Here is a 26375-nt window from a genome sequence, read left to right on the forward strand (position 1 = left end):
AGGCCGGTGGTGCCAACTCAATAAACCCGCTCGCACCGCTGCGGCCGTGGGTCCCTTGCTGCGGGGAGCGGGGGAGCCGCGGGAGAGTCTCGCCGGGACCCACTTCCAGCTTCCACCTGCGGCTGCTCCGACCCCGGCCGCAACCGCAGCGGATTCGGGCAGCGGGAAGCGGCGGTTTCTCCGCGGCGGCGGCCGGGACTCGGCGGCCTCGCGGGCGCGGGGCATACGCTGGCTGGGGGCAGCCGCTCCGGCAGACCCAACGGAGGGCGGCGCTCCCCACCCTCCCCGGCCCCGCCCGGTTTCCGCCTGCCGGCCCTCCCCCGGAAGCCCCTCCCGGCGGCGGCGGCGGGCGGGGCGGCGGCGTCGGAGGGATGGCCCGGGCGCGGGGTGCGCTGTGAGCGGCGCGGGGCGAGGATGGCGGCGGTGCGGGCGCTGCTGCTGCTCGGTGAGTACCGGCGCGGCGCTCCGACAGCCCGGGATTCGGCTCCGCGCGGCGCTGCGGGGGCTGCGCGCCCCGCCCTGGGAGCCCCGCGCTGGGGGGTGGACGGTGGGCAGCGCCGCGTCCGGGGGCGCCTCGCTTGTTGCCGGGCCGCGCTCTGCCCGCAGCGGGTGGCACCGCGGCCCGCAGGGTGTGCGCGGCTCCGCACGGCTCTGCGGTCGGAGCAGCTATTCGCTGAGTCGACGCTTCTGGAGAGGCAGAAAATCCCGAACGGGAGATGTCCTTCTGCCGGGGCCTCCAGCTCCTAAAGGAGAGAACCTCCGAGAAGAGGAGCGAACGGATGAGATCCGGCGTTAAGGCGCTTGGGCGGCTCTGCTCGCTGAGCCCGGGCTGCCATCTGCCTCCCGGCGCTCCCGCCGCCGTGGGGATGCTGCGGCTGCCGCGCTGTGCCGGTCCCCGCGTGTCCCCGTCTGTCCCCTTGGCGCTGGGCGCACGGCCCGGATCTCGGTCCCCCGCGGCCACCGAGCGGAGGAAGGGAGAGGGGAGAGGCAGCGGGCGGCCAGGCGCTTCACAAAGACGCGAGGGCGGTGAGGCCCGGCTGCGGGTATCTGCCGGGGGAACCTGACACTGGTATTTTTCTTTCCTTCCTTGCCATTCATCTGCTGGTCAAGCCGCGGAGATCAAAGCCGTCCTCCGGCAATTACACGTGGGCCTAAGTCAATAGCCGGACCCACACCTCTCTCGGTGAATAAACACTCCTTCCTCTCTGAGCGTTTCCAAGCGCAGCCCTCAGAGCTGGAATGCGAACTATTCCGCGGAGCAGCGGGTGTTTCCACAGCCCTCTAGGTCCGGCGGCTCGGAACAACCGCGCATTTAGCAGCGGGCGCGGGTACAAACGTGCCCTTTGTGAGCGCGGGGAAACGCTCCCCTCCTCGGGTCGGGACCTCGGGGAGCGGAGAGCATCTCCCGTCTGCGGGGCGTTGCGATCGGGGGCTGCGAAAGCGGTCGGCAGTGAGTTGGTTTGGGGGCACCGGGGTGGTCCGCTGCCACGTCCCGTTCCGTGCCCGCGGGATGTTTGGGGGCCGTCCGATTGCCGCTCGGTAATTCCGTGCTCCCGCTCAGGAAGCAGATGTTATCTGGTGCCGTGGGGCTGCAGCGCGGCGCGCCTCGTGCCCCGGCGTGCCCGGGGAGCGGTCCTGCAGCCGGGCTGCGAGGATCGGGGCTCCGTGGGAGAGCCGGTGGGTGGCAGGTGAGGCTGCTGCGGGGCGGCAGGCGCTCCGTGGGGCTGCTGTCGACGTCTGGAGGTGTCCCCGGTGAGCCCGCAGCAGTGCGGTGTGTGTGGGTCAGGGCGCTGCCCGTGGGTGGACACGATGATCTTAGTGGTCTTTTCTAACCTTAGTGATTTTGTGATCCGGATTGTGCTGTCCAGAGGTTTGTCCCACGCTCCCCTTCAGCACGGGATGGGGATGAGCCATTGCTGCCCCACGGGTCACAGCAGGGACTCCATTTTGGGCTGTGCCTTTGTTTGGGGAAGCGTTAGGCAGCAAGTGCCATCGCCGTGTCTCTACCTGTGCTTCCTTCCCATCTGTGCATCCCCTGCCGAGGAGCCGTGGAAGATCCACAAGCCAAACACAAGTGCTCTTTGTTTCAAAGCATCAATTTGCGTTGGCAGCCAGGTCTGCAGCGCATGTGCTTTTCATTCACTTCTGCTCCGGCTCTGTTCCTCACTCCGAGTGCCAGCATTTTTTTAATTTTTTATTTTATTATTTGATACAAAAATGTTTTTCCTGAGCTTAAAAGGCTGAGCCGTGCAGTGCTTCTAGTCTCAGTGTAAGCCTTGCCATTTCTTGGAGACACAATCCTTGCCTACACGTGGAAGAGACAGCTCTCCTGTCCTATGAGAGGTGACCGATGCGTGCTGTCCCAGCAGCAGAGAGGGAATGGGAACTCAGAGCAGCTTGCAGCTTTCAAGAGCCGAGGTGGTGGACTACCACTGGCCTCCCTTCGTGTCAAGCAAAGCCCTGGTTGAACGGAGCAGGCTTCTGCTGAGTTTTGGGTGCCTGTGGACTGGGGTGTGCTCTGCTGGGCCTCTGAGTGCCTTCATTGAACCCATGATATCAGGTGGTGGAGACTTTCGTGAGTCCAGGACAGGTTGTGGCAGCCTTTGTGTCCTGCAGGGAAACTGGTATGGGCAGACTCCTGTCTGGGAGACCAGGTGGCACAGCAGCTTTTGGCTGTGTGAACCCTCCAGCTCTGGTGAGCAAGATGGTGTGGGCTGGGAAAAGCAGCAGCACTCCTGGGGCTGGTGATGGGACTGGGAGCTCCTTCAAGACGAGGGACGTGGTTTAGTGGGCACGGTGGTGATGTGTTGGCAATCAGAATAGATGACCTTAGAGATCTTTTTCAACTGTAATGATTCTATGACACCACAGTGTCATACAGTTGGGATTTAAGCGACCTCCTTTCAGCTTCCATCCTAGAGGCCAGGAATGCTGCTGGGTGCAGTTCAGGCCAGCCTGTATAGTGCCAGTGTCACGGCAGGCCCTCCAGCTCTGTACCCAGCACCTAAGGTGTGATCGGCGCCATGGAGAGCCCAAGCCTCCTCCTGGCTGCAGAGGGCAAGGCCAATGTGCCAGTGGGCAGCTCAGGCTGGGCTGTCCTCTCTGTCAAACACCGTGCTGGCACGAAATAGGCACAGTGTTGCTTAAGACCTCAGATAAACACTTTCCTCATTAGGATGGCTTGTTGGCTTCTTCAAGAGCACAAAGAAAGCCTTTGATTCCAAAACATACAGCGACTTTCCAAATGGTTAAAGGCAGGACATGCTGTGGCGTGCAAGTGCCTTTGTTGCTCTCTGTGCGGCGTGCTTTGGTGTGTGTCCCTGCAGCCCCAGGGAGGTCCGTTGCCTGCTCTGTGGCAGCCACCAGCAGTGCCCGTGTCAGTGGGAGGAGAGGTGGTGTTCCTTGTCTTTCCCAGCAGGAACAAGAAGGACAACCAGCTGGCTGGTAGGGCTCCGTGCAGGGCTGCGCGTGCAGCTCTCCCACACCATCCCTGGGAGCAGAGAGAAGTTCGTGCTGCTGAGGAGAGGCTGCAGCTGCCCTGGAGAGGGGCCAGTGTGGATAGTCGTCTCCAGCAGCTGAAGATTCGTGCAGATCATTGCAGACCAAAGAAAACAGAGCTTCCTGCATGTTGCGCATTGTTTTCCTTGGTTCTTCTCCCGCCTTGCTGCCTGTCGTGAGCACTGAAAGTCTGGGAGCATCCTGAGGTGGTGAGTGCTCCGAGAAATGCCAGTCCCCAGGATGAGCCTTGTCCTGTAGCCCCACGATGGCTGGGTGTCATCCAGGCATTTAGAGGGCTCTGTGTCCTCCGGCCAGGTTCAAGCGGATGTTTAGCCAAGTTCCAAGTGAAAGGCTAGCTATGGAGATGACAGATGTGACTTCTCCACTGGGTTAACTACTGAGGGCTCTGCTGTTGCCCGGCTCTGAGCCGTGGTGTCCACATCCACTCATAGCATCTCTTGTGTCTTCTGGGAGCCAAGCCACCACTGGTGGGGAATGAGATATCAGAGCTGGGCTGCTGAGATTGCTAGGTGATTGCTGGAAATCACAGAGACCTTTAGGATAGAAGTTCTGGGCCTTTCTGTAATTCGGCACTTTGCATTGGGTGTATCTGCAGCAAGCATTCTGCATAGTTATTGATTTGTGAGCACTCCAGAAAGTGCTCTGCTTACGTCTTCTTCCCACACGGTGACTTTTCTCCATTTTTAGCAGAGGTAATGTAGCAGTATTTCATAGAGAAACTGCCTTTTAATTAATATTATATGAGCACAGGAAATACTAGCTTCTCTGTCTACTTACCTATTTCTGTGGCTTTTAATATAGGTTCATAATTGGCCCTGATGAAAATAAACACGGATCTGTTCCTTTCTGTTCCCTCTGCCAATGGGGAAAGAGAAGGAGCGAGATGAAGCCTGCAGTCCTGCGGGGTGTGGTGAGAGGCAGGTATGGGGAGGTGTGGGTGATGCTTCATGCCCAGGAGGCAGGCAGAGTGACAAAGAATGGGAATGAGCAGGCAGTGCGTGGCAGTCTGTGTTGATTAGTGTCCCTACAGTGCTTGTGAGCCTGTAGGAACAGGAGAGGCACCGCCGCAGCCGGTGGAGCGAGCCCCTTTCAGGTCTCTCCCCAGTGGCCTTTTGGCAGCTCCGTTTGTCTCCTGTGCTGCTGGGAGCACGGGGCATGTTTTGGCTGCTGGGAAGAGCTGGTGTGTCGTCGGGAGTGCCTTTCCCAGGAGCTTTTCTCGCCTTTGAAGGGAAGAGGAGCAAACAGGTCAAACCTGCATGAAACCAAGTGGAGAAGCAGGATGCTTCAGAGGCTAGCTCACCTCAAGGTGGACCCATGGTACAGCCTGGGCTCCAGCCTAGTTTTGACTCCATCCCTTCACACTCTCCTTTTGAGGCTGGAGGGATGGCTCTGGGTGGGCTCAGAGCCTCTATACGCCGTTCACCTACAGGGGTGGCAGAATGGAGGGGGATGCCAAGGTGTTTCCTTGTGCTGGTATCAGTGCAAGTTCTTGTCTGCACCTCCTCCTGATGAGCCCCTCAGCTGCTGTCCCCTTGCTCTTTTGCTCCTGGGGTGCTTATGCAGCCTTAGTTGAGCCATGTCTACCTTGGGGTCTGCCAGGTAAGGAACCCCTCTGCCTGTCCTGCTCCAGAAAGCAAGTTCAGCAAGGCATCCTCGCAGAGTGCATCTGAGGGCCAGTGCAAGTCTGGGCAGTTTTCCTCCCTGTGGTGTGATAGGTGGCATCATGCACTGAAGTACAGCAGCTCACCCCAGTAGCTTTGGTGCCAAATGTAGTCGTTCTCCAGCAGGCAGGCCTGGGAGGTCTCACTGGCAAGGGTGTAGGTTTGGGCAGTGAGCTGCCAGCCTGGCACCATGGCCAACAGCAGCAGCTGCTGTTCTGCGCCTGCATGGTGATGGAATAGCCAGCCTTCCTGGCTGTGCGCTTCCCCTCCTTGTGATGTTTCCCTTGTCCTGGCCTCCTCCTCCTCCTCCCCCCACATCCCTCTCTCATCTCTGCAGCTTGAGCTTCTGTTCTCTGGGCTGGCTGGGGCTCCTGTTTGCTGAAGGGGAGCACCAGGCAGCTCTGTAGAGCTTAGTCTGGTGTTTCCCATCATCTGCTGGAAAAGATGAGAAAGGGAAGAAAGCATGAAGCCCTGGCCAGGGGCTCCCTCCACACATGCAGCACTGTTGTAAAGTCCTTCTTGGCTGGATTTGGGATACAGGAGCCAGAGTGAGAGGGTGTGAAGATACAGCAGTGAGAGCTACCATGATGCTAGTGTGACCTGGCAGGTCATGTGTCGTGGTTGGGCTTGGAAATCTTGAAGATCTTTTCAGGCCTAGATGGTTCTGGTCCTGATTATCATGAGACAAGTTCTTGAGTGGTCGTAGAATTGTGGAATATCTGGAGTTGGAATGGACCCAACTCATTTTGCAAACTTTCGTATGAGAGATTAGATGAGGTGTGTGACTTAACGAGAACAGGAGAGCTTCAGGCAGAGGCCACCAGCAGTGAATGAATAAATCAGCAGTCATGACAATCAACAGCAAATACCGAGGTCTGACAAAGAGCTTTCATAAAATCACAGAACATCCCGAGCTGGAAGGGACCCCCGAGGATCACCGAGCCCAACCCCCGGCCCCACACAGCACCCCAGCCCCAGGGTCAGAGCGGTGTCCCAGCGCTCCCTGAGCTCCGGCATCGGGGCCGTGCCCACTGCCCTGGGCAGCCTGTGCCGTGCCCACCGCCCTCTGGGGCACAGCCTTTCCCTCACCCCCACCTGCCCTCCCCTGACGCAGCTCCATGCCGTTCCCTCAGCCCTGTCGCTGTACAGACAGCAGAGCTCAGCGCTGCCCTCCGCTCCCTGGGGGAGCTGCAGCTGCCATCAGGCCTCCCCTCCGCTCCTCTGCTCTGTGCTGAGCAAATGAAGATGACGCAATGCAATTTGGTTGCTGCAGGGTCTCTCCTTGTGCCCTGAACCATCTCTGGTGCTGGCAGGACTTTCCTGGCCCTTCCTTGTCACCTGAGCTCTCCTGCACCACCAAAAGGGTTTTGCATGGTAATGACTTTTGCATTATCGAGGGTCCTCGCTTAATTTTGGGGAAGCATTTTGTCGTACTTCAAGGCCGCAGTGCAGGGAGCACATGGCTCATCCTGACTTTACTTGACATCTGTCTGCTGTGTTTCCTTTAATGGGAGAGAAACAAAACAGCCTTGCTGTGTCAGCCAGAAAGCCTTGCCTTCATAGGATCGTGGAATCACAGAATCATCTGGCTTGGGTAGGACCTTCAAGATGACCAAGTCCAGCTGTCCATCAGACCTACTGCATCCCATTGCTTAACCATGTCCCTTAGTGCCACGTCCACACATGTCTTAAACAACTCTAGGGAGGGGGACTTGCTGCTTCCCTGGGAAGCCTGTTCCAGTGCTTGACCACCCTTTCCATGAAGAAATTCTTAATGATGCCCAACCTAAGCCTCCCCTGGCACAATTTGAGACCATTTCTTCTCACCACTTGGGGCAGGAGTCTGACATTCTCCTTGCTGCAGCCTCCTTTCAGGCATTTGTAGAGCAGTGACTCCTGTTGTCCTTTTCCAGACTGACCATCCCCGGTTCCCTCAGTCGCTCCCCATCACACTTGTGCTCCAGACCCCTCACAGCTCTGCTGCCCTTCTCTGGACACGCTGCAGCCCTTGATGTCTTTCTTGCAGTGACGGCCCAGCACTGAGCACAGCACTCGAGGTGCAGCCAATGCAGAGGGACGCTCACCTTCTAGTCTTATTAGCCATGCTATTTCTGATGCAGGCTTCTTGGCCACCTGGGCATTCTGCTGGCTTCTGTTCAACCCACCCAGACCAGATGTGTCTCCAACCTGCTGCGTGCTGCTGGTAGCACGCGTCAGCCGTAAATCAGCGTTCCTGAGGAGGCCAGGGAATTGCTGGAGGGCTCCGAGAGCGCCTGGGAGAGTCAGTTGGCAGCACCAGTGGGTGCAGTGAGCTCAGCGCTGGTGCTGAGTCACCCTCAAAGCATGCGTGCTCCTCACTGGGGCTTGGCAGCCCAGCCGACACGAGGTCTGCGCGGGAGCCTTTGGCTGACGGGCCGTTAAGGAGGGTTTAATTGAGCCAGCAGGATTTCCAGCTCCAACCGCCAGGCTTGCGGCCTTCTCATCTTGCTTGCTGCTCTGTCTCGAGGGCTTGGTGGTATTGGCTCTGGCTTCAGCTTGAAGGTCGGGCAGCACCTGATGTACTTCTCTGCGGTGATCCTCTGCACTGCAGGGGCAGTGGGCTCGGAGATCTGTGCCTCGTGGTGTGAGGCTAGCTGGGCTTGAGTGGCTGTGGGCCACCACACAGCCCTGTGCACTGCATCCTTTCCCTGGAGCTGCTCCCACCAGGGATGCCCAGGCATCCTCTTGTGACAGCTGCCAGGAGGATGGGCACAGCCCTGCGTGCAGGGCATGTTTCAGAGCAGTGTCAGCCTGCCTTCCAGATGGCTGGGGAGTTGTTCTGACCGAGGCCAACTGTGCTGGTTCAGCAGCCCAAGCCAGCTGTGGGAGCCGCCGTAGCTGCTGGGATTCCCTGGCTCGGTCTAGCATCCCCACTGCAGGAGCAAGGTGCTGGGCATCCGCCATCAAACCAAGACTGCTAATGAATCCCTTGGCCTTGGAGACCACCTGCCTAGCATGCGGGCTGTCCCACCAGACTGGGAGCAGCCCTGCTCTTTCTGAGAGTGAGGAGGAACCTTCCAGAAAGGCCTCATCACTCCGTGGGTTCAGAGCGGTGATCCTGGTGCTGTTCTGGACCTCGCTCCCCACCACCACCCTGTCCTCAGCTGTGTTGTTTTGGGTGGCTCTGCTTTTATCCTGCTGCCTGGAGGCCACGCAGGTAAGCTGGTCCTCGTGCAGAGCCTTTCTCTGGGTTGGTACTGGGATGTTCTCCCACAGTGGATGTTTGAGCAGCTCCTGTTCCTGCTTCTGAACTGCGTGGGGTGGACTGTTCCCCTTCCCACGGCCAGCTGCCCCCAGCACAGTGCTGTGAGCACTGCCTCCATGTTCACTCCATGACTGATTTACAGCCCTCGACCCCCCGGTGGCTTTGTTCTGCTTTCGTGCAATAACTGCTCAGAAATTTGGCTGTGCCATTCCTGAGGATGGGCCCTGGAAAGGCAGGGAGAGTTGCTAGCCATGGGGAAGAGAATCCCCGCAGCTCCCAGTCTCTCTGAACAGTGCTGGGGAGGCTAATGGGAATTGCACTACATGTTTATAGGGTTTTTTTCTGCTTCTTTTTTTTCTTAATTCTCAAGCTTGATTAGAAGGGTTGAGTGGAATTCTTGGTGGTTGCCCTGTGTGCGGAGGTTGGTGGGGAGAGGTGCTGTGGTCCCCACCACGGAGCAGCTGAGGCTCAATGTTCTGCAGGGAGCCAAGATGCTCCCAAACAAGGGCCTGCATCTGCTGTGCATTGCAGGGTTCCTGCTGTGGGCCGTGATGTTCTGTGGTGGCCCGGGTCTGGTGCAAATGCAGTCTTGCATTGTCACACAGGGATGGAGGTGAGGAAGGAGTGATCCAGCTCTGCAGTTTTCATCTGGGACCCAAGCCAAACTGTGGGATGTACTGTGAGATGAGCAGATGCTTCCAGCTGTTACAGGATTGGGATGCCTCTGTGTGTACTTTGAACTTGGGTTGCTTTATCTCTGGATCAGTAAATCCCACTTGGAAGGCTGCATATCTGGGTGCTTTGCGACAGGACTCTTGGAACAATTTCTGGTCCCTTTTGGTTCCCAGGTGTGTGGCATGGCCAAAGGGACAAAGAGAGAGTGTTTTCCTGCGTCCCTCGTTGTCTTGGCCTGCCCTTGGAGCTCCTGGTGCTGGAAGCCAGAGCCACTCTAGCACAGCATCTCTTGGAAACATGGGGTTGGACCCGTCCAGCTGTGCTGGTGACTCACATAGGGATAATCTTTTTCCCAGGCACGAGGCAAGTTTTTCTTTTTACTTTAACTAGAGTGGGACGCATTGTGGTTTTAAAAGGCTAACATGATGGGTGCCCAAAGGCGTTCCAGATGTCGAGCTTGCTCAGACCAGACTCGCCATGCTCGGAGCTCCTTGCCTGCATCAAACCATTTCCATCTGGCCTGGCGGGGGAGAGGGGTTTATTGCAACTCGACCCATTTGAGAGGCTTTCTCAACTGGAGCCTCTTGCAGAGAGGAACGTGCTGGCTGGAAATCATTTGGAGATGCAAATCTCTCTGGGTGTTTGGCTTGGCTGCTGTTTCTGCAGTATCTGCTAAGCAGTGGAATAGACTGTGCACGGAGCAGGCGCGCTCTGAGCGGCTGCTTTACGTGGCTGTAGGGACCAACCCACCAGGCAGTGGAGTTGCTTGTGTTATTCAGCTGTAATGATTTTTTTCTTGCCTTGCTGGTGCAAGTGAGTGTGCTGGCTCCGTGGTTGAGACCAGGAGGGGATGAAAAGCTGACCCGTGTGTCGTTCCGTGCCAAAAATCTGCATTTACAGGAGCGTGTTTGTAATGAACTGTGCCAGGAAACACATGGCTTGCTCGAGCCGTGAATGGGAGGTCTGTATAGGGCCCTGCACACACTGAGAGCCTTGCCAGGACAAAGAGCAGATGCTGGCGTGCCGTTCTTGCCTGGTGGCAAGGCGCTGCTGGCAGGAAAGAATGGCTGCTGGCTGTTTGGAGTGATGGACCTCCATGGGGGGGAGAGAGAGAAAAGGGTGGTTTTCCATGTCTCGATGGAGATGATTTGATCCTGAGATTGGGGCTGCCCATGCCCGTCCCACATTGAGCTCCCTGGGGCATGGGACTCGAGAGCGAGCCGCTCGGTGCTTTCTGCTGAGGTTGGATGCTCTTTTCCTATGAAGGCTGCCTCTGGGGGGTGCTGCCTTGATGGCTGTGCCACCTGTGTGCCCTGGAGCCAGAAGGGGCAGCTGTACCCTGGAGGCACCAGGCCCCACGCTGCCAGCAGGTGAGGGGAGTGGCGGTCCCCTCTGCTGTGTGCTGCACAGCCTCACCACCAGCACTGCCAGCGGTCTGAGTGCCGCACTACAAAAAAGACGTGCCCAGAAGTACCTCCTCTCTGCAGAAAAGTGGTCACTGCAGGGTGCCCAGGTCCTTCTGCAGTGTTTGAGGTCCTCTCTGCCAGGCAGCCGTGCCCTGTGCCACAACTCCCTGGAGGAGCTGGCTGGTTTTGCACCCAGCTCTTTCCATTGCATCCTGGTACCTTTGGTGTTGGTTTTCTTTTTTTGCCCTCTTCAGCTGAGCAGATGTGGAGCTTCCTGCTGATGGGAGAAGATAGTTCCCTTGTGGGGAGGATGCATGCAGTGTGTATGCTCTGTGTTTTGCTGCCCTGAGTGCTGCAGATGCATTGTAGTTCCTCTCATCCACATACCCAGCGTTAAAGGAGCTGGCTTGCACATGTGGCAGGGCAAAGGCAGGGTGAACTTTGCGGAATCGCTCTGGGAGGCAAGGCTGCAGGATAGCACTGCTGTGGCCTAGCTGCAAGCTGCAGAATCCCCACAGACCTTTCCAAACCAGGAAACCTTAAAACCTTTTCCTAATTCCTATTCTCATGCCTTTAGCATGTTTGGTGGCCAGCAGCTTTGGGATTACTCACATCCTTACGTCAGCCGTGGTGTCTCAAGAGCCAGCTAACCTAGGCTTTTGGGGGTCAAAAAGAATAATATGAGTCCTTTCTTTATTCCCTTGTGTCCTCAACCCAGAGCTTGCCCAGCTCACTGATGCCACGATATGGGTGGCCCCTGGTGGGGAGAGGCATGGATGTCCCAAAGCGACATGCAGCACTGCTGCCCGCTCCCAGCTCTGCTTCCCAGCGTGGCTGTAGGTGAGCTGCAGGCACGGCAGGGATCAGGGCTGTGCAGCAGCTGAGGGCTTTGTGGTCGAGGCTGCATTCCCCAGCGATGTCGTTAGTCAGGGAGACAATGATCTTTTCGGATCGCTTCAAGATGCGGCCCGCCAGGCGGAGCAGGGATTGTGCTGCCTGGCCGCCTGGGTTCGTGCAGAGCTGCAGCAGCCAGATGGGCTTGGAGGAGTTTGGGAGGAAGGTGTAGGGGCCAAGTCTTGGGGACATCCCAAGCCCAAAAGGTGCACTGAGATCCGCTTGGTGGCAATTCAAGCCAGAAATGCAAGTGTTTGCGTGAGGGTGTTTTCCTGGGAATTTGCCATTTACAACCTTAAAGGGATGAAACTAATTTTGAGCAGGGCAGTATCTCAGTGCATGAAGGGCGCTGTGTTCCTGGATCTGGATCCTTGCTGTGAGGATGCACTTGGAGCTGTGCATCCTCTCCTCTTCCCACTGGTGCCTGTCCCTCCCCTTTTTTGGGGTCTGGCAATGCCACCAGGGGACCACAGGTACCAGTGCTGCTTTCCTGCACCATTCACTCAACCTCCGTCAGCTGCCTCACCTGGAAGCTTCCATGGTTCCATTAAATACACCGTGGGTGAAACTGCGCTGGGTGTTTGCAAGCGTGCTGAGTTTAAAACCACATTTATCCAACTGGGCTGAAGCTTTCCTGAAGAGCTCTGTGCAGCCACAGCTAGAATGATTTTAGGCCAGAAACATGTGTTGAGGGTTTCTTCCCCCAGCCGGGGATGGTTTGTGTCACATGCACATGCAGCTCACTGGTGCTTGCCAGCGCGCGCATTTAGAAGAGCTGCTTGGCTGGGCCCAGCCACACTACGAGGGAAGGGCTCTGCTCTGGCTTGGGTTTACTGAGCTGGCTTCCTGTGCACATAGTAGAAGTGGTGTTGCATGAGTATTTTTTCAGGTGGCGATGCTGCCCAGCCTGGATTAGCTTGTGAAGTCTCACGCCGTGGTGGAGACGTCTGATCAGACAGAGCGGAGCCAGTTCTGCCCCCACCCAGGTGCTGCAGGAGCTCTCATCTGCCAACTCGGGCCACTCTGGAGGACTCCAGCAGCTCAGGCCTGTGTGACCATTGCTGTGCCACAGCGATGCTGAGGGCTCTGCTTCCCCGCTCCAAACACTGGGCTCTGCTTCTGTGAATTGAGAGTGTCCAATTCTGGGTTTCTGGTGTCTTCTACTTCCAAATGGCTGTTCCATATCCAGCTGCTACCCATACAATCATTAAGATTGGAAAAGGCGTCCACGGTCAGCTAGTCCAACTGTTGCCCATAACCGTGATGGCTGCTAAACCACATCCCATATTTCCTTACAGCCCACATCTCACTCGTTGGGTTCCAGCTTATGCAGCCAGTGTTTCCATGGCACTTTGGATGCCTCTGTCAGAACACAGCACAGGTCTCTGGCTCTTACTGCGCTTTGATGCTTACTTATCCCAGCTTGCTTTGGCAGGCGCACTCGATGAGGTTGTTCATGGCATGGATCTCACCTGACCTGAGCTGGTTGCGTCCGTTTCTGAGGTTGGAAGACACAAATGCTTCCTCCTTTTTCACCAGGGAGCTGGATCCCAGTGCCTCCTAACATCTTACCAAATCTGTGCTTCCCCTGTGGAACTCATACCGAGCTTTGTCCATGTTCCCTGTCCCTCTGCAGAGCTGTCCTCGTGCAGAGCTGGGAGCGCATCGCTCCGGCCACTTTCTTCCTCTCCTTCGTGAGAGAGCACTTCAAAGATGTTCGACATCTGTCTGGCTTGGCTTCCTTCTTCACAGAGCACAGTGCTGGGAGCACAGCCCTGCAGCTATCGGCGTGCGCTGAATTGCCCTTTGTCTGCTCGCCTCTCTGCGGCCAGCTGGTAACCAGAGCAGAGCGCCTGCATGGCTGGCTGCGGCCAGGCGGCAGCCGGACAGCGGAATGCTGGTGCTGTCCCCAGCAGCCACAGTGAGCGCTGTCTGCAGGTCCCCCAGGCACTGAGGCTTGTTGTTTGGAGGGAGGATGCTTGGGTTTTCCAGCGCCGCAGGAAGCTGCAGCATGGGTTTGCTCGCTCGTGTCTTTTGCTCAATGAGCTCAGGCTTCACAGCTGGGTGGGGCTTGGGGCTAGTGGCCTGCTTCCTCCCTGCAAAGAGATGCTTCCAGCCATCCAGAGCCACCCCGTGGCCGCTATCGGGCTCTGTGGTCAGCCACTGCAATTTCCAGTTTAGATTTCGGCTGGCAAGTGTAGATGCTCTGCGCTGTGCTCCAGCAGCTATGTTCATTCCCAGGGGTGATCCTTGTTCCAGAGCAGTTTTTTGCTAGGTAATTTCTGAGTATGTGAGATAGAGTCGTGGTCCCAAGGAGAGAGGGTTTGAGGAAAGCCTGGAAATAGCTCATGTGTTCTGCTCTGGGATGATCTTGCTGCATGGTTAAGGCTTAGGGCATGTCCCAGAGAAGCAGATCAGGAGGGGTGCAAACAAATCCCTGAGCTGCCAAAAGAAGCTATCCAGCTTTTTGGCAGCAGAATCCCTAGTCTGGATGCTGTGAGATGCCTCCGTGTGCAGGCTGGACATACAGCAGCCACAGCTGGCACCCCATGGACCTGTGCTTGGCTCAAAGCAGCCCTCTCCACAGTTGCTGGGAGGTGAGAAACTTAGAGCACCAAACCTCTTTGAATGTAGGTGCGGGAGTAGCCACGATTGATGAGCTCTACAGGGGATTGTGCTTTGGAAGATGTTTCTCCTCATGCTGCACTTTCAGCTAGAAACTAGAGACCAGTGTGAGTGGCAGGTGCTTCCCCACTGCTCTCTGCGCATCCACGTGCTCTAAGTGTGCCCTCCTTTCTCTGTCCTGCAGCGGTGGGGGCTCAGGCAGCCATCCGTTTTGCCAAGGAGCCGTACTCACAGGACGCCCTGCATGGCCGCAGTGCCATCCTCCGCTGCGAGGTGGAGGAGCCGACCTACGTGGAATTTGAGTGGTTGCAGAACGGGCTCCCCATCCAGGACACGGAGCAGCGCTTCAAGGAAGGCAGCAACCTCCAGTTTGCTGCTGTCGATCGGCATCGGGATGCTGGGAGCTTCCAGTGCGTGGCGAGGAACGTGCAGACCGGAGAGGAGGCTCGCACAGCCAACGCGTCCTTCAATATCAAGTGTGAGTTTGGGGCAAGGGCACGGTGCTCTCTTGGGAGGGTGTGGGACTGGCAATGCCTGCTGGTGTGTGGGGTGATAGTTGGACAAGGACTGAGGCCAGGTAACTGGGGTGCTAGAAAATGGTCTTCAGTTGTACCAGGGGAGGTTTAGATTGGATATCAGGAAGAATTTCTTCAGGAAAAGGGTGGCTGGGTTTTGGAACAGCCTGCTAGGGAGGTGGTGGAGCCCCCATCCCTGGAGGTGTTTAAGAAGTGTGTGTCTGGAGTACTTAGAGACATACGTTGGAACTGTTAGGTTGGCGGTTGGACTTGATGATCTTAAGGGTCTTTTCCAACCTAAATGATGCCTCTCCAGCCCACACATCCGTCGTGCCTTCTAGGCCTTTACATCTTCTGATGTCGCCAAGTCTCTCAGAGATGCTGCCTTCCCCATTTGTATAGATGAAATGGGGATGTTACAGCACCAAGCGTGTCCTGAGCGCTGCAGTTCCTTTCAGAGCCCATCTCATCCCTTAAGGAACAGCTACACAGGGCAGAGAGAGACATTTGCAGGGTGGTGTCCCTTTGCTCCAAGCTGCCTGGTTTTTCCTGCGTTGGCACCCAGCTGGGCTCAAGAACCAGCCGCTTGAGGCTTCCTTTGATCGCGCAGGGATCGAGACGGGCGGCGTGGTGCTGAAGCAGCCGGCCAGCGCAGCTGAGATCCAGCCCTCCTCCACGGTGGTGCTGCGGTGTCACATCGACGGCCACCCGCGGTAAGGGTTGCCTCCCAAGGAGCCCGGCCGGAGGTCCCCCCGCGCCTTCGCCGCGCGCTCTTCCCCTCTCTCTGTCTCTCTCTCCTCCTCTCTCCTGCGAGGACGCAGTAGAGTCTAGGGAAGGCGAAAAGCAGGATTGAGCCTGCGGCCGAGCACCAGGGGAGAAGGCAAACGGCTTCCTCGGAGCCGCGTAGCGAGGAGCACAGTAAGGACGGGCTGTCACAGCCTGGTCGCTGCGCTGCTTGGTGTGCTGCGGTCACTCTCCGTCGCTTTCCGATCATGTCCCGTCCACTTGGCTGCATGTCTCATAGCTTCGTGTGTGTGTCGGGGCCAGCGGTGGGAGCGGAGAGCCAGGGAAAGGGCCATCTCTGGGCTGTCCCCTCCGCACACCCACTCGCCAGGGAGCCCAGCAGCCGCTCGGCGCCCGCTCACCCTCTCGCCCCTGTCTCGCAGCCCCACATGGCAGTGGTTTCGGGACGGCGCTCCGCTCCCCGACGGCCGCGGCACCTATTCTGTCAGCAGCAAGGAGCGGACCCTCACCCTGCGCAGCGCCAGCCCCGATGACAACGGTCTCTACTACTGCTGTGCCCGCAGCGCTGTTGGCTCCGTGTGCAGCCAGGACAACTTCACACTGAATATCATCGGTGAGTCGTGTCCCCAGTGTCCCCACTGCCTGGGCCGGGGGCTCTGTTTTGGGTTTCCTGAAGCACAGTGTTAAGCTGCGGGCTGCTCTGCTTTTCTTACCCTCTGGTGGTCTCTGTTGCTGCAGATGAGAGCTTCCCCCAGGCGGTGATCGTCCCGCAGGACCTCATCGTGACCAAGAACGAAGAGGCCATGTTTGATTGCCAGTTTGCAGCCGTGCCCCCTCCCACGCAGGAGTGGCTCTTTGAAGACAGCCCCATCACCAACAGATCCAAGTAACAGGGACCCCAGTGATGTGGGCAGGGCTGGGAAGAGTGGGGAGGGGGCACCAGAAGTAAATGAGAGAGGCCAAATGCTGGCTGTGCCCAAGGGCAAGTGTTCAACATCAGGCTGGCCACTGGAGAGTTGGTTTCTCAGCTTGGATGACTTGGGTTTGACATAGCCTTGTTCCTTATGTGGAGCCTTCATCAGCGAAAGACTTACAAAATGCTTTGTTCCTGAGGAAATCTGTGAGGCTGTGAGTCTGAGATGCCTGTGTGTGACGATCCCCAGCACTGGGGATGTCTCCCAGCCACAAATGTTTGTGTGTGGTGATTCATGGAGCCAGCGCCCCAGACACCCACTCAAGACAGTTCGCAGAGCCAGGGACACATTCCAGTACCAGATACCCACAAGTGGTGTTCCCCAGGCTCAGGGATGCCTCCCAGCCTCCAGCATGCACGTGGCAGTTCACTGGGCTGATGGCTGTCTTGCAGCTCCAGCTGCCTGCATGTGGTGACTCCCAAAGCCAGAAACACTTGTGGGCCCCAAACACCCATGTGTGCTGTGATCCCTGCAACCTAGGATGTCCTTGCAGAGGTTGCCCATGCATGGTGATCCCCATGCATCTCCCAGCCCAGCCAGGTTGCCTGTAATGGGGATGTTGGGCCAGAGATGTCTCAGAGGGACTGTGCCAGGCAAGCTGTGCCACCTGGGGCCACATGCCCCATGGCCTGGCAGCTCCTGGGCGCCACCTTGTGCCCCTTTTTTCCCTTTCCTGGCTGAGCCATCTTTTGGAGCTGGCTCATTTTGGGGTGCATCTTTCTGGAAGCCAGCTCTGCTCCAAGGAAAAGACTTCTCTTAGCACATCTCCTTGATGAAGCATGCATCTCACTTCCTCCTTCATTCTGCTTCCCTTGCCTTGGTTTGGCACAAAGACCTCCCCATTTGTTCTGTGGGTTGCTGTGGGACATCACGGGGCTTTGGCTCTGCCCCACGTCCTGCAGAAACGCCTCCTGAGGTCTGCTTCTCCCCTCATGCCCAGGACAACTGTGTTTGCCAATGGCTCCCTGCTGATCACCCAGGTGAAGGCCCGCAGCACCGGTGTCTACAAGTGCATTGGCCATGGGCAGAAGGGCAAAGCTCTCGTGCTGAAGGCGACTCTGCGGCTGGCAGGTGAGGTCCTGGTGACAGGGTGGGCAGTGGGTCTCACAGCTGCACTGACCCTCTTGAGCTGTGGGATCACATAGTAACAGGCCGGTAAGCTGGTACATATAGCTTGTGCACATTTTCCCTTGGCTGGTGGCTCCTGTGGGGACAGCGATGCTGGCAGGATGGCCACACTGCCCTGTTTGAGCCCTGCTGTCTGTTGTTCCTCTCAGAGATCGAAGAGATGGCACCCTTCTCCCCGAAGGTGTTGACGGCGAACCAGGGGCACCGTGTGTCGTGTGCTGCCCCACGGGGTGTACCCACACCCCAGGTCTGGTGGGAGAGAAACCAGGAGCGGGTCCCCACTGCTGGCAGGGTGTACCAAGAGGCAGAGCAGCTCGTTTTCACCAGCATCACCGAGGCAGATGCGGGGACCTATACGTGCCATGCTGCTAACAAGGCTGGGGAGAAGAAACAGGAGCTGAGCATCACCGTGGCTAGTAGGCAGCTTTCTGAGGAGGGCTGGGAGCATTGGAAGGGGCTGAACGGGTGGTCGGAGAGAGCTGGGGTGGGATGTGGCATTCCTGCATGTTTCATGACTGGTTGCAAACTGCTTATCCTGGCCAAGCTGGTACTGGCTGGATGGAGGGGTGGTGAGTAGACCTGTGTGACCCCTCACTTCCATGCTTAGCGGTACCCAAGTGGGTGGAGATGCCCAAGGACAGCCAGCTGGAGGAGAGCAAACCAGGATACCTGCATTGCCTCAGCAAGGCTTCCCTGAAACCTACAGTCACCTGGTACCGCAATGGCGTCTCCATCTCTGAGGTGAGGTGACAGGGCAAGCCCCCATGGCTGCTTTTCTTTTCACTGTGCTCAGGTCCAGAATGCCTGGTGCTGCTCGGGACTCTACCTCCATCCCCCTGGCACCTGGGGGCTCAGAGGGCTGTCCCTAGCCAGCCTTGTGCTCAAGGGATGGTGGTTGGAGAAATGGGTCTGTGCAGGACTGCCCCTATTTAGGACTTGGTGTGGCCAAGCCCTGGATTGACAGAGTGCCACAGACAGGGTCTGAGCCCAGCGCTGATGGCTGTCGTTTCTGCTTCCCTACCCCATCTCTGGGCAGGACTCACGCTTTGAAATCTCAGAGAACGGGACGCTGCGCATCAACAACGTGGAGGTGTATGATGGGACTATGTACAAGTGTGTGAGCAGCACGCCGGCGGGCAGCATCGAGGGATACGCACGGGTGCACGTGCTAGGTATGCTGGCAAGCACTTGGTGTCCATTCCATGCAGGGAGCTCTCTTGCCTGCAGGAGAGCCTTTGGTGCCTCCCGTGGCCAGGGCACCTAACGGCACCTCTGTCTCTTGCAGAGAAGTTAAAGTTCACCCCTCCGCCCCAGCCTCTGCAGTGCATGGAGTTCAACAAGGAGGTTACGGTGTCCTGCTCAGCCACTGGCCGGGAAAAACCCACCATCCAGTGGACTAAAACAGGTGAAGGGGACTTGGATGGGATCTGTCTGTCTTTTATATGGATACCAGGAGCTTCTCAGAATGGTTGAGATGGGAAGGCACCTCTGGAGGCTGTTTGCTCCAACTGCTCAAGCACTGCCACCTAGAAATGCTCGCCCAGGACCATGTCCATATGGCTTCTGAACTTGTGTTGGCCCACTTCAGATGGGGGGAAGCTGCTGTGTGGCACAGTGTATCACCTGTGGCTGCTACATCCCTCTTCTTGCCGTCCTGCAGATGGGAGTAGCCTGCCATCCCATGTCAGCCACAGAGCTGGCATCTTGTCCTTCCACAAGGTGAGCAGGAGCGACTCAGGAAACTACACGTGCATTGCCTCCAACAACCCACAGGGTGAGATCCGTGCCACTGTGCAGCTGGTGGTGGCAGGTGAGGGTTCTTCAGCAAGCTTTCCTGTTCTGTTGGGGCTCCTGGGTGGCACTTGGGTAGGTGGCATGTCCTTCCAAGGGAGGAGATGTCTGGCCTGACCCCAAGCTCTGCCCCATGCTGCTTGAGTATCTGGTTTGCCAATGTGTTGAGTACAACCCTAGAGGGCACGTGCCATGCTGCTGTGCTGGCCCTGCCCTCTTGCATGTGCTCAGTGTCGCTCCCAGGAGCTGACAGCCTCCATGTCGGCCTGTCTGCCTCCAGTTTATGTCACCTTCAAGCTGGAACCAGAGCCTACAACTGTGTACCAGGGGCACACAGCCATGTTCCAGTGCCAGGCAGAGGGGGACCCCGTGCCACATATCCAGTGGAAAGGGAAAGACAAGATTTTGGATCCCAGCAAGCTTCTGCCCAGGTACACAGCCTCCATTCCATCCTGTCCAAGGATTCAGCTGTCCCAATTGGGACAGGATTCAGCCCTTGTCCCTAGCTAGAAGGGCACACAGTCAGTTGTCTCCATATCCGGGGGCCTGGGCTCTCTTAGCTTCAGCTTGTTGATTGTTCTTGGGCACTGCATGGCATGGGATGCAGAACTGTTACAGCAGGGATATGAGGCAGTGCTGTCCTAGGGATACGAGGCTGCAGGTGCCCCAAGCCTGCCTGTGCCCTCTCATGTGTGCAAAGGGCTCTGTGTGGTTGGCAGGATTCAGATCATGCCCAATGGCTCCCTGGTCATTTACGATGTCACCACCGAGGACTCTGGAAAATACACCTGTATTGCCGGCAACAGCTGCAACATCAAGCACCGCGAGGCCTTCCTCTATGTTGTAGGTGAGGGAGGTGCCCAGTGCTGGGACGTGGCCTCCTGCCGTCCTGGGCCCCACTGCTTCCCTCAGCACATTCTCCAGGAGGGTTTGGGAAATGCCTTTGTGCCCTGATGGCTTTGGTGCTCTCTGTCCCACAGACAAGCCGGCAGCAGAAGAAGATGAGGGACTCGGCAGCCACACGCCCTACAAAATGATCCAGACCATCGGGCTGTCGGTGGGAGCAGCTGTCGCCTACATTATTATTGTGCTGGGGCTGATGTTCTACTGCAAGAAACGGAGGAAAGCCAAGAGGCTGAAGAAGCACCCGGAGGGCGAGGAGCCCGAGATGGAGTGTCTGAACGGTGAGGCCATCACTCTCGATGGTGGGGGCTTCCCTGGCAGCCCCATAGCACTGAGGTGGAGCGGATGAGGGTGAGCAGGGAGCTCCTGGGGCACAAGGGGCTGCTGCTCACCCTTAGGGTCTCAGGCTGTTGGTTTCGGCTGTGGCTGGTGGCAGGAAGCTTCTGCCAGGTGAGAAATAGGCCAGGAAAAGGTGGTCTTCTGTAAACCTGAACCCAAGATACCTCTGCAGCATCATTTTCACTTCCAAAAGCTGCTTTAGTTCTTCCTTGGGCATCATGTTTGTTCTTATGTCAGTGATCCCAGGGAGGACTTCTGAGTGATGGGGAGTGGTCAAGTTTGCTTCCTGTGTAGTTCCCTGGACCTCTTCCTGCACCAGTTCTCCAGCATGCCGCCTCGGCCTGATTTCTGGCAGTTGCTGTGAGGTCCTGGCAAAATATCACAAAGACATTTGTCAGCTGTTTTCCCTCTTGTATGGATTCTTTGAAGTTGGAACCAAACCTCCAGAAGAGAAGTCTGGCTGTGGAACCTTCTGAGAGCCAGGATGCTCCTCTGCAGTTCTGTGCTCTAGTGCTGTCCCCTCTGCGAGCTCTTCACATGGACAACTTGCAGACAGCCCATGTGCCAGCAGACTCTGGCCATCATCCTCTTCCTTGGAAAGGATTTGTTTGAATCCTTTCTCTTGTTTCCTATTTTGTTTTGTTTTTTTCTCATTTTTTTTTAATCTGTCTTTATTATATTTTTCTTTCTATGCCTTTGCCTTTTCTTATTCCCTTCATGTGGAACTAGGTTAACTCTCAGAGAGTTGTGTCCTCAGTAGTTGTAGCTCTTGCTCAGCTGCACAGATGTCTGCACTCCTCTCTGTCACTTCCATAGCCTCCCTTGGAGAAGTGGTTTGTGTTTTCCTTCCGATGGAATGACCCCCAGCATCACTTGTGCTGTGGTCCCCGGTTAGCGAGGTGACCTGAAGTATCTCAGCTGCACCTGGTGATAGGAGTTCCCTGCCTGGATACCAGCTGGCTTTGCCAGTGCCAGACAGATTGAACCTTCCTGTGGATTTGAGGTGGCCACAGATTTGCTTTCCATGGATTTTCTGTAAATCGATGTATTCCTAACAAGTCGGTCATCTTTTGAGGTCACATCCCTCATGGATGTGGCATGTGCATCCTCTGCTCCTCCTCAGTGTCCCTCCATCTGACTCTGCTGCTTTTTTGGGTGAATATGGAGGGTATTTGGGAGGTTAACCGCCCTGGAATCTGATGGGAGTATTGAATTTCCACATTGGCACACGCTGATTTCTCCAGGAGGTGCTCACATGGTGCTGGCAGGTGGGCAAAGCAGGGCTTTATGCTTGCTTCCCCTTTAATACTTCTGGATGCCCAAATGAAACTTCATCCCTCGTGGTCCCTTTGTTATCACCTGTCTTGTCAGAGCTCTGTGAAAGATGGGGATGTCTGCTCAAAAGCACTGCCACCCACTGGCGCTGTCTCTCAGCAGCAGAGCCCTTGCTCTGCAGCCTTTGGTATTTTCTTGGCACGGTTGCAGTGGTCTTGTATCATCCTCTTGGCTTCGGGCTTCTAGTCTTGAGACACCATCAGTCACTGCCGCAGACAGCAGAGGCTCAAACAGCCTGTAAGTGCTGTGCTGCTGGCAATTAGCATAGAAGCAGGGTGAGCGCAAGTAGTACGGAGCTTTGATTTATTGGGCAGATGGTGTTTTTTTGCTGTGGCCTTCTGCAAGCACTGCTCCAGCCTGTGGGCGAGGACAGTGTGTCAGTAGCCACAGCTCTGAAGTTAGCACATCTCAGTCTTCATGGCACCAGCCTGCCCATGGCAAAGCCAGGTACGACCAGGTGTTTTCTTGTTGCTTGCCACTAGGCAAGCTGAGATGGAGTGCTCTCAGCAATGCACGGTGATGCTGCACGTGTGTCACCTTAGCTCAGTGCTGTGCTCTGCACTTTACATTCAGCTCATAAAAGTTTTGCTTCCTAGTGCTTGGTCTGATCCAAGCAGTACGTGCACAAAAAGACACCGTTTGCTTTCTACACATTCTCTTTGCTACAAACACAGATCTCTCTGCTTTCTTATGGCAGTAAAGATTTCTGCTGCTCACTCGCTTCTCTTTGTGCCCAGGGAAGTTTCTGGTGGGCTTCCTAATCATAAAGTCTGCTGGTATTAATTGTAAGGACAGCACTCTTTAGTGCTGCTTTAATCTAGGTGGTAAAAGAAAGTCCAAGCTGCCCTGGTGTGGCGGGTTCCAGGTTACAAGGAGGTAAGCATCACAGGAGCAGAGGGTCAGGTCAGATGGACCCAAGGGTTTCTTGGATGTTAGCATGGGCAGGGCCCACTCCACCTCATGTCTGATGTGCTCTGGTTGTGCAGACTTCTATCCACAGGCAGTTGTGATGTAGCCACCCCTGGGGGATGTCAGCGTGGTGTGGGACAGACAAGGCCAGATGGGGCTAGTTGGCTCTGGGACCAAAGCCATTGCTCAGCATCTGATTTCAGGGCTGGCAGAGGTGGGGCCAGACGTGAGCCCACAGGGAGCAGCTGTGGGGAGGGTACTCTGTGGGGCTAGGCAGCAGGCTAGGGTGCTTGAGGTGTCCAGAAGGGGCTGGTGCCCAGTGTGATGTTGCCGGCACAGCCTGGCAGGATGCTGAAGCCATGTGTACATCCCTTGCAGGTGGTACTTTGCTGCAGAATGGGCAGACGACAGCAGAGATCCAGGAGGAGGTGGCCTTGACCAACCTGGGCAGCAGCTCTGGGGCCAGCAAGCGGCACAGTGCCGCTGACAAGATGCACTTCCCTCGTTCCAACCTGCAGACAATCACTACCTTGGGTATGCTGGGCCACCCTGTCCTGCTTCCCAACATGAAACTCCTGGTCTAACCTCCAGTGTGTGTGCCAGCCAGGAAACTCAGTGCACTGGGGCACAGAAGGTCCTGCTGCTGCCAGGCTACCTGTCCTAATGCATGCTGTATCCCTCTGTGCTGCTCTGCACTTCCAGGTAGGGGGGAATTCGGTGAAGTCTTCCTGGCCAAGGCAAAAGGTGCAGAGGATGGCGAGGGCGAAACGCTGGTGCTGGTGAAGAGCCTGCAGACAAGGGATGAGCAGCTGCAGCTGGACTTCAGGCGCGAGGCAGAGATGTTTGGCAAGCTGAACCATGCCAACGTGGTGCGACTGCTGGGGCTGTGCCGTGAGGCTGAGCCGCACTACATGGTCCTGGAGTATGTGGACTTGGTAAGGGTCCTGCCAGCAGCTCCTGAGCCTGATGTGGATCGTTGTCAGGGGAGACTAGGGCTGGTGGGATAGAAAGCCCTTTGGAGCATGGGTGACCTTCTGGAAGCACGGGCCTGCTTGCCATGACCTTAGCCCTTAGGGAGATACTAGCTTGCCAGGAGGGCCATGGCCCATGAAACAAGGCTCCCTGTGAGCTCACCATGTCTAGACAGTATGGGGACCAATGAGCGTTGGTTCGCCTCTGAGCTTTTGTCTATCTCCTAGGGGGACCTGAAGCAGTTCCTGAGAATCTCCAAGAGCAAGGATGAGTCCCTGAAGCCGCAGCCCCTCAGCACCAAGCACAAGGTGAGCGTGTGGCTTTGAAAGCACCACATCGCTGGGGCTGCTGGGGAGGGCTGCCTGTGCCAACATCTCGCTGGGGCCAGGTGTCTCTCTGCACGCAGGTGGCCCTGGGGATGGAGCACCTCTCCAACGGCAGGTTCGTGCACCGGGACTTGGCGGCCAGGAACTGCCTGGTGAGCGCCCAGAGGCAGGTCAAGGTCTCAGCCCTGAGTCTCAGCAAGGATGTGTACAACAGGTCAGCCGGGATCCCGGCGGGGGGCGGGGATACGGCATGGTGCCCATCTCACTCACCACCTCCAACTGTCCTGCTGGCAGCGAGTACTACCACTTCCGCCAGGCCTGGATCCCGCTGCGCTGGATGCCGCCCGAAGCCGTGCTGGAGGACGAGTTCTCCACCAAGTCAGACGTGTGGTCCTTCGGGGTGCTCATGTGGGAGGTGTTCACGCAGGGGGAGATGCCGTACGCCCCGCTGGCGGATGATGAGGTCCTAGCAGGTATGCGGTGTGCCTCTCGTGTTCTGGCCTCCGTCCTTTTCTTGGGGCCAGCCAGGCCGTGTGATGGGCATGGGGCTGAGGGTCCGTGTGGTGGATGCTCCTCGCTCCCCGTAGAGGGGAAACATCCCCTTGGCTTTTGCTTCTTTGCCAGGTCTGCAATCAGGAAAGACGAAGCTCCCGCAGCCCGAGGGCTGCCCTTCACGCCTCGCCAAGCTGATGCAGCGCTGCTGGGCGCCCAGCCCCAAGGACCGACCCTCCTTCAGTGAGCTCGCAGCCGCCCTCGGGGACAGCCCGGCTGACAGCAAAGCCTGAGCACCTTGCTGGGGAAGGATGCGGCGGGGCAGGCGGGGGCTCTGCGGCTGCCCTCAGCGCTCCCGCAGCCTTCGCTGAGCCTGACCCCAACACACGGCACCAGCGGCTGCTGGACTCAAAGCACAAGCCAGTGTACTCCCCTCACACACCCCTCTCCTCCATGGGTCCAAAAAGCCTGTGGGCTGCTGGCACCGGGCTCGCCCTCCCCGCTCGCCACGTGCATATCTGTCCGTCCGTCTGTGCTAGGCATGCCTGCGGGCATGGGCCCGCCATCAGGAACCCGAAGTGCCTGGCATATGAAGGAGACGCTCCACCACCTTTCCCCACATCCCTTCCCCGTGCCTTTTTTTGTACGACTCCTGGGGGCAGCGCTCTCCTCCTCCTCCCCCCTCCCCGGCACGCTGCCTCCTCCCCACCATAGTATTTCTGTTACTGGAACGCAGCCTAGAGTGGGTTAGTTTGTTTGCTTGAGCGGAGGGTACCGCAGCCAAGAATGGTTGGGTTTTGTTGGGTTTATATGTGCTGCTCTCAATAAAGAAGGCTTTTTTTTTTTTTTTTTTTTTCTTCCTCTCTTTTTTCGGTGGCTTTGGTGGCACTGCTGTCACTGCCTGCTTCATCTTTCTTCCTGGGGTCAGGAACCCAGGTCTGCAGGAGATTCCTGCCATTACATCTTGTGCATCTCTTGGCAAGGAGAAGCCCTGTGCTGGGGCAGTCCCTGCAGCATGACAAATGTGTCCCCTGTGCCGTGGCAGTGAGTCACAGAGAAGCTGTGAGCTCTCCAACACCAGAGATGCTCAGCCCTGGACTGGATGGGCCCTGAGCAACCTGCTTGAAGTTGGCTATGTTTTGACCATCAATGGAGCGATGGTCCAGTGTGTGGGATCTCCTGTTGGCCAGGGGAAGGCTCATGCAGAGCATGAGAAGGGTTCACTTCTGGAAATTTGCTGGAGTCGTGTAGGTTGTCAAAGACCTTCACAATCATCACGTCCAACCATCAAGCTGATCTATCGCATCCCACTGCACACCAAAGCCCATGGGGAGCTGAGATGTGGCTGCAGCCAGCTGAGGGACTCTGGCAGTCAGCACCCTGACCCCTTGCCTCCACAGCTCCTCCAAATGGCCTGAATGCAGCTGCTGGCACTGAGTGCAACAGCAGGAGCCGCTGTGGCTGGAGGGCTCAGGATGTGCCCTCAGTTTCCCCTTGGAGTCCTCTCCAGTGGATCGTAGCAGAGCCCGTATGTCAGATCCAGTAAGCACCCCTTTGGTGTGCATCCTGCCTTGCTGCCCTTGTTTAAGACACGAGCAGTTGGAGCTATGGGAAGCAGTGTCAGGATAGGGTGCTCAGCCTCACCCCGATAGATGGCGAGGGCTCCAGTGCCTGCCCACCACGTGCGTATGGGAAGGCACCAGAGCTAGGACAAACTCCAGACCCAGAGGGTGCAGAAAGATTGGGGGCTGGGGCTGTGTATTTTTGGGAGTGATGTCATGAAAAAGCTCTGTATCCTCGGGGACAAGGCAGATGTTGGCCAAACTAATTGGAAACAGCGGGCTGAACAAATAGGGCCCTAGCTAAATGCAGCACAGGGGAGCGGGCTGTTGGAGCATCCCACTCCAGCCCCTGCTGGAGGAG

At 57.0% G+C, this 26375-nt stretch overlaps 1 protein-coding gene across 2 annotated transcripts; it reads left to right on the forward strand.

Annotated features, from left to right (window-relative positions):
• The first annotated feature begins 397 nt into the window (after window positions 1-397).
• On the forward strand, window positions 398-25298 carry PTK7 (protein tyrosine kinase 7 (inactive)). 2 transcript variants are annotated; one of them, XM_042809416.1, is made up of 20 exons: window positions 398-445; window positions 14209-14502; window positions 15150-15252; window positions 15706-15896; window positions 16022-16169; window positions 17198-17328; window positions 17535-17801; window positions 17993-18126; window positions 18422-18557; window positions 18671-18790; window positions 19046-19195; window positions 19457-19607; window positions 19896-20023; window positions 20157-20360; window positions 23041-23196; window positions 23365-23597; window positions 23862-23942; window positions 24023-24174; window positions 24255-24433; window positions 24585-25298. In XM_042809416.1, the coding sequence occupies exons 1-20, from the start codon at window positions 415-417 to the stop codon at window positions 24743-24745; spliced, it is 3150 nt and encodes a 1049-aa protein (XP_042665350.1). In that variant the 5' UTR covers window positions 398-414; the 3' UTR covers window positions 24746-25298. The 2 variants fall into 2 exon arrangements, with proteins under 2 accessions (XP_042665350.1, XP_042665349.1); XM_042809415.1 differs by lacking the exon at window positions 398-445 and adding an exon at window positions 13305-14131.
• Window positions 25299-26375: the final 1077 nt, after the last annotated feature.

The sequence above is a fragment of the Centrocercus urophasianus genome, unplaced genomic scaffold (assembly GCF_019232065.1).
Source record: "Centrocercus urophasianus isolate 14NV4802_14NV808 unplaced genomic scaffold, USGS_Curo_1.0 seq_1196, whole genome shotgun sequence".
Lineage (NCBI taxonomy): Eukaryota > Metazoa > Chordata > Aves > Galliformes > Phasianidae > Centrocercus > Centrocercus urophasianus.

Excerpts from the sequence above, each read along its gene's own strand:
- PTK7 (XM_042809415.1), top strand. The coding sequence starts at position 14,086 with ATGTTTCTCCTCATGCTGCACTTTCAGCTAGAAACTAGAGACCAGT. Across the intron at positions 20,024-20,156 it reads GGCCTTCCTCTATGTTGTAG|ACAAGCCGGCAGCAGAAGAA; the intron begins GTGAGGGAGGTG and ends TCTGTCCCACAG. Across the intron at positions 23,598-23,861 it reads TCCTGGAGTATGTGGACTTG|GGGGACCTGAAGCAGTTCCT; the intron begins GTAAGGGTCCTG and ends TCTATCTCCTAG.